The 7,242-nt window shown below is 50.2% G+C and overlaps 1 protein-coding gene across 1 annotated transcript; it reads left to right on the forward strand.

The window, feature by feature from the left end:
• The first annotated feature begins 202 nt into the window (after window positions 1–202).
• Window positions 203–5,753, forward strand: GSTK1 (glutathione S-transferase kappa 1). Its single transcript, XM_055421409.2, has 8 exons — window positions 203–348; window positions 852–933; window positions 1,134–1,262; window positions 1,586–1,686; window positions 1,862–1,897; window positions 4,640–4,756; window positions 5,095–5,188; window positions 5,467–5,753. Exons 1-8 carry the CDS (start codon window positions 277–279, stop codon window positions 5,514–5,516), a joined length of 681 nt encoding a protein of 226 aa, XP_055277384.2. The 5' UTR covers window positions 203–276; the 3' UTR covers window positions 5,517–5,753.
• Window positions 5,754–7,242: the final 1,489 nt, after the last annotated feature.

The raw sequence follows: 7,242 nt of genomic DNA on the forward strand, positions 1-7,242 counted from the left end.
GCCCCCATCTCCCCGAGCAGAGCGGGTGAGCACACCTGCGAGCTCCCCCACCGTCGGCCCCTGCGGGCGCCCTCGATGAACGCCCGGACACAGGAACCGCGCACCGGACTCTGTCCCGGGCACGGGTTCCCCCGGGAGGAGGCGCGGCCCGGGCGGGTCCGGGGCGGTGCTCCGCGGAGGCGGGGAGCGGGGCGGGGCCGCCGCGCTCCGCAGGAAGGACGCACGCGCCGCCGGCTTCCGGGGGCCGAGCCCGCTTCGCGATCGCGCGTCCGCAGCATGGGGCTCAAGCCGCGAACGCTCGAGCTGTTCTACGACGTCCTGTCCCCCTACTCCTGGCTGGCCTTCGAGGTGACGCCGGGGGAGCAGCTTCGCCCGGGGCTTGGGGAGAGGGAGGCAGCGGGAGGGGTCAGCAAAGAGCGCGGGGACCTCGGTCTCGTGAATTTCCTGGCAGCGCCCTACGCGGTTTAGGGCAAGCAGGTAGAGCCAGGACTGAAGGTCACTTTGATGATAAACGGAATATGATCGCTGGCTCCAGGTGGACCCTTTATGTCTTAAGGCTGGGGTTTCCTATACTGGCTTGGAAGATGAGCAACTCCAAAGAATCCAGAATATAATCCCTCCGATGTCAGTTTTGGCAGGTGGGGTGCGGAACAGATAAAAACTGTCCACAGGAGCAGAGATCCTGGACTCGATAACTAGGAATTGAGAGACTTTTGCCCTTTCACACCAAATTTAGGGTGTCTTTCTAACCATTTCTCCGCACCCATAGACTGGCTGATCAGTGCCATGAAACACCCTTCTCTCCCTCAGCCCTCTTCACTCTCCGTGAAGGTCTCTGCCCCTCCCTGCAGGTCCTGTGCAGATATAAGAACATCTGGAACGTCAACCTGCAGCTGCAGCCGACGTTAATTGGAGGGATCATGAGAGACAGCGGTAGGAAGGCAGCGGCGTTTTTGGTGGGGATTTGAGGGAAGACTAACTTCAAACGTCCAGGGGAGCATCCCCTCCACTGGGTTTCCTTATTGGCCGCAGCAGCTAGTAATAGGACCACTGCCTGAAACCCAGGTAGGTTCATCGCCGGCCTGGGACCTTCAAGTGATCTCTCATCAGTAAGCCCAACTTTCCACTTGCAGGAAACCAGCCGCCAGCTATGCTTCCCCGCAAAGCCGTATACATGAAAAGTGACGTTAGGCTCCTGAGCCAGCATCTCCAGGTTCCCATCCACTTCCCCAAGGATTTCTTCTCTGTGATCCTTAAGAAAGGTGAAGAGAGTGGGATATGGATGTAGCATAACGTTTAAGCAGTGGATTTGGAGATGGCAGGGCTAGAAAGGAGGGGTTCTGGAGATTCTGTTAAGTGAAGGAAGCTTTGGGAAAGCTCAGCCTCACAGCTGATCGTGCAGAAGGTTGTGGAGACAGAAGCACAGGGAGAGCGGGATGGATCAGTGATCAGAAATGCGAACAGGAGGCTGAGGGCGATGGAGCACTGGTGCGTGGGGGGCTGGGGGAGATAAGAAGGAGGAAAAACCTGCTCTTCATGGGAAACAAGCTAGAGAAGACCCCCTCCGAGTGCCTCTGCCCCACAGGAAGTTTGACAGCCATGCGCTTCCTCACTGTGGTGAAGATGGAGCACCCAGGGATGCTGGAGAAAGTGTCCAGAGAACTGTGGATGCGCATCTGGTCACGGGTGAGGGCTGGGTCCTGGGCACCCACTTTCGGGGAGACCCTGGATGACTTGTGACCCTCCCCTAGGCCTAGAGTCCAGGTCCTGCCCGCCTCCTTGTTCACTGACCTGGTTCACAGGCCGCCATCTTACCCCTCACCGTGCCACCCCCTCATACTGACTGTCCTCCTCTTCCCAGGATGAAGACATCACGGAGCCCGCGAGCATCCTGGCCGTGAGTGTTCCCACTCCTCTCCTGGGGAATCTGAGGACAGTTAACCTCTGGGGGCAGAGAGGACATCGTTTATTATTGGGTGGAAGTGGTCATAATTACTGGGGGAAAATGGATGTTTGAGAGGCCAAATTGCTAAAAGGTATAACCTCAGATATGCAGATGACACTACCCATATGGCAGAAAGTGAAGAGGAACTAAAAAGCCTCTTGATGAAAGTGAAAGAGGAGAGTGAAAAGGTTGACTTGAAGGTCAACATTCAGAAAACAAAGATCATGGCATCTGGTCCCATCACCTCATGGGAAATAGATGGGGAAACAGTGGAAACAGTGTCAGACTTTATTTTTGGGGGGCTCTAAAATCACTGCAGATGCTGACTGCAGCCATGAAATTAAAAGACGCTTATTCCTTGGGAGGAAAGTTATGACCAACCTAGATAGTATATTAAAAAGCAGAGACATTACTTTGCCAACAAAGGTCCGTCTAGTCAAGGCTGTGGTTTTTCCAGCGGTCATGTATGGATGTGAGAGTTGGACTGTGAAGAAAGCTGATCGCCAAAGAATTGATGCTTTTGAACTGTGGTGCTGGAGAAGACTCTTGAGAGTCCCTTGGACTGCAAGGAGATCCAACCAGTCCATTCTAAAGGATATCAGTCCTGGGTGTTCATTGGAAGGACTGATGCTAAAGCTGAAACTCCAATACTTTGGCCACCTCATGCAACGAGTTGACTCACTGGAAAAGACTCTGATGCTGGAAGGGATTGGGGGCGGGAGGAGACGGGGACAACAGAGAATGAGATGGCTGGATGGCATCATCGACTCTGTGGACATGAGTTTGAGTGAACTCCGGGAGTTGGTGATGGACAGGGAGGCCTGGCGTGCTGTGATTCATGGGGAGAGTCGGACACGACTGAGCGGCAACTGAACTGAACTGAAGAAGACTCTGGAAAGAATGTATCATGGGTGAAAAAGGAAACATGATTTTGACGAAAGAAGTCAGTGGGAGAGAGGTGGTACATGTGGGCACCTGCAGATGGGGAGACATACTAACAAGCCTTGGCCCTAAAAACTGCAACACAAACCTCACCGTCATATCCAAGAGATAAAAAACAGGCTTTGCAAAGACAAAGAAAGATAACTCACTCAAGCCAGAAGTATTCAGAACGTCCAAGTAAGAAAAGTGGAAATAGCTCCAAATGTCAAAATGTGTGCCAGCCATATTTAGATATAAAAAAGTTTTTCTTCAGGATTAAATCAGGAAATTCAACACCACATTTTTTCCCCTTATGAGTTTTCCCCCTTCAGCCACAAGGGTTTCCCTTGTGGCTCAGCTGATAAAGAAATCACCTGCAATATGGGAGACCTGGGTTCGATCCCTGGGTTGGAAAGATTCCCTGCAAAAGGGAAAGGCTACCCCCTCCAGTCTTCTGGCCTAGAGAATTCCAGGGACTGTATAGTCATGGGGTCGAAAAGTGTCAGATACGACTGAGTGACTTTCACTTTAAGTTTACAAAATATAACTGAGGCATATTCAAATGTAATATATAAAATACCAGGTCACAAAAAACATTAAATGTGTAAAGCCCGCCCAGTATATCCTCCTCTGTTTTCATTCCTGCAAAGTCTATGCATTGGCTTGCTTTTTCACTTAATACTTAATATCATTTCCCTTCTCATTTAAAACTGCTGGAGAGAATAATTGTTAGATTCCACACAGCGTTCCATTTAGTGGGTGTCCTTCTTTTCATGTAACCAGTTCCCTGTTGTTAAGCACTTGGGCAGAATATGCTTCTCTGATGTAACCGGGTCACAGACAAGAAGTCAGGCCTGACTTCGTATTTCGCACTCCGGGTGGAGGGGTCAGGTTGCAATGCCTGTCAACCCCAGCTGTGTGTTAAAGTCACTTGCAGCCCCTGGACACCACCAGCCCGAAGTTCCCATGTAATTTGTTCTCGAGGATGACAACCAAACTGAGATTTTCAAAGGCTCCCCCAGGATATTCTAATATGTGCAGCCAAAGTTGAGAATCACTGATCCCAGCAAACCCCAGACTGAAAGCTTTAACAGTCTCTTGAAGCCAGACACTGGTGACTGCAGCCATGTGCCCTGCCCAGAGTCCTCAGGAAATGTTATGGGAATGAGGGCCCAGCCCTTGGATTCAGGAATTCTGAGAAATCGGAAGCCACAGGCCCCAGCTTAACGTCAGGGGACTTGGATTCTAGCATTGGCTCTGCTACTAACTAGCTCTTCAACACTGACAAAAATACATACCATTTCTGGACTGGAGGCTCCTTATCTGTTTTGTTTTGGCTTTTTAAATATTTATTTATTTGGCTGCACCAGGTCTTAGTTCTGGCATGTGAGCTTAGTTGCAGCATATGCGTTCTGGTTCCCTGACCAGAGATCGAACTCAGGCCCCTTGCACTGGGGCACAGTATCACCCACTGGAACAGCAGGTAAGTCTCTCCTGATCTGTTAATGAAGTGGTTGGGAAGCTGGCCTCTCAAGATGCCCTCTGGTGTTAAATTTCTACAATTATGCCTCTTTGACACCCGCTCTTTCTACCAGTCTACTGATTTTGAAGGCAAAAACATAGCCCCTCTTGGCAAAGATTAGACCTCTACTCATGGGTAGATAAAAGTTCTGCCAGGATAATGGGGCAAAAAATAAAATGACCCAAGTTTTCCCTGAGATTCCCACGTGCACTAACACAGACACATGTCTCTTCCCTACCACATCCCTTCAGGCTGCAGAGAAAGCTGGCATGTCCATGGGACAAGCCCAGGAACTTCTAGAAAGGGTCTCAACACCACAAGTGAAGAACAAGCTCAAGGAGACCACTGACACAGCCTGCAAATATGGGGTGAGCAATTCTGTCCCCACCCCCGTGCTGAGACAGACAGTCTTGACCAGGTCCCCAAGCTCCTGAGCAAAAGTTACTCCCCAACTGTGAGTCCTCCTAGATCTCCAAGATCACCCTCATCCTCTTCCTTCCTTTCCCTGGGCCCAAGGAAAGGAGGCAGAGAGCTAGATGGTGAGACAGGAGGCAGAAAACTCTCCTGAGAACCCTGGAACCTCTCACAGAATACCTCTGGCTGCTTTGTATCTATGACCTCAGAGCAGTATTGACTTGCAGCCTTCAACCACAGCCCTGTAACCACCTGCTCCGTCACCCCCCTTCCTGCCCTGTAACTTCTCCAGGCTTTTGGGCTGCCCATCACTGTGACCCACCTCGATGATGAAACCCACATGCTCTTTGGCTCCGACCGGATGGAGTTGCTGGCGTACCTGCTGGGTAAGTTACAGGCTCATGCTGACCTGCCCTTACCCCATCCCTGCATTACATCAGTTGCCCAGAAGGATGGATTCTAGAATTTAAAAAAAATGTTCTAGGCACTTCTGATGATGGAACCTCATACAGAGGTAGGTGTGCTTGAGGTGGAGCGGGGAGGGGCCACCTTCTTCTGCAGGAAAGAAGGAAGCCTTCTGTACCCAGCACCCAGGAGCTCTTCCTGGAGAGAACCCCTGGGGGCTTGTGGGGCCAGCCTCTGACTCGTAATCTTTTCCATCCAGGAGAAAAGTGGATGGGCCCTGTGCCTCCAGCTGTAAACGCCAGACTTTAAGGAAGCCCAGAGGAAGCAAGATGATTGGTATTAAAAAGCAGACCATCTGCTTACCCCTCCTCCACCGTGGGGCCCTGGGACTCTGGTTTCCTATCTGATAGAGGTTCTTGTCCGGCTCTGGGGTGTGCTGGGGGGCGGGCAGGAAAATACACTGTCTGCCTGTAGTCTCACAAGTGCCTCTGAGAACCTCCAACTCTGCTTCCCACAGAATAAACCTAACGCCATCAGGCATCATTACTTCTGGGTCTGTGTGCTCCCTGGTGTGTGTGTTCTTGTTCCTACAGCCACATCCTGGCCACTCTCGGTGTTTGAGAAGAACAGTTCTTGTGTGCCCCCAGCCCTCTGCCCCACTTTGGGGGGGCTTACATGGAGGGGGCAGGAAATAGTCCCTCTTTCTCTTCTGCAGAAGCTTCTTAACTCTTTCAGAGACAGAAAGCTAAGCCAGATGGATTCTGCTACTAACCGGTTGGGTACTGTCTTCTGACTAGTCACGGTGCCTGAGACAGTGTCTGGGCTGGAAGTCCAGGGAGGCTGGCAAGAAGCCCAGCGTGGCTGAACTTGCATCCAGATGTTTAAATGGGATCTGGCTACTCTGACCAGCAGGGGCTGGGAGAGGCTGTGCTGGGAGACTAGCCAGAGCTGCCAGGGCTTGAAGAAGTTGCTCATCCGCTGGGGTTTCCTTCCCCTCGCACACAAAGCAGATCCCAAGGAAAGGCCAGGCCGCTCTCCCTGGCCCACTATGACCCCTGTTCCCTCCCCGACAAACCTCTGGCTCTCTCACTCCCCCCAGTTATTCAAGCCCCTGCCCCTTCTGCGCCCACTGTGCAATCATTAGTATGCCTTGTGTTTCAATAGGGTCTGGACTTCTTTGAGCGACTTCCATGCCTCAGAGGGCTTTCAGGGTTAGATGCCTCTTCCCTTTGCTGTTTTCTCAACTCATATTTGTCATCTCCTATCCCACATTCCCCTCTTTTCTCCCATCACTTTCCGTCTTCCTCCTCTCCCCCTTTTTAACATTAATCCAGTACACTCCAGGACTTCAGCTCATCCTGACCACGCATAGCTGTAACATAATGTCACAAGCATATCCCCAAATAAGCACTCTGTTTCTCCAAAGGAGATCTGTGACAATGTGCAAGTAACACAAAATGAAAATATGAGAACCATAAGGGCAAATTAAAGCAAAATAGAAGGGCTTCCCTGGAAGTCCAGTGGTTAAGACTGCACTTCCAGTGCAGGGGGCACAGGTTCAGTCCCTGGTTGGGGAACTAAAATGCAACATGCCGAATGGTGCGGCCAAAGAGTAAAAATTAAAAAAAAAAAACAAAACATTTTCTAATGGAACGTTCCTTATATTGAAGTTAAATATATTCAGCTGTATTGAAGTCCTCATACATGTTGAGTCTGAGTAGAGACAAAGCTTTGTGAATGAACATGCTTGTCTCACCACTGCCTGTTGTATCACATGAATGTCCAACAGGAGGATTTTTGAATAAATTATGGTACATCCAGGATGTAACGTTTCATAGCCACCAAAAATTATATTTGTGAAGAATTTTTGGCAACTTCCAGGAACTTTGGAAATTCTGAGAATATAATATTGATTGGAAAAAATGATGAAACTGCACAGTACGGTCTCAATTATGTCTTGCATAAAGATATATTAAACAGGACATTAATGTGGAATAAATCTGGACTATTAATCTGGAATAAAATATACCAAAAT

Source organism: Moschus berezovskii, chromosome 3 (assembly GCF_049115385.1).
Source record: "Moschus berezovskii isolate FMDL1 chromosome 3, NW_MosBer_1.0, whole genome shotgun sequence".
In the NCBI taxonomy this organism is placed as follows: Eukaryota; Metazoa; Chordata; class Mammalia; order Artiodactyla; family Moschidae; genus Moschus; species Moschus berezovskii.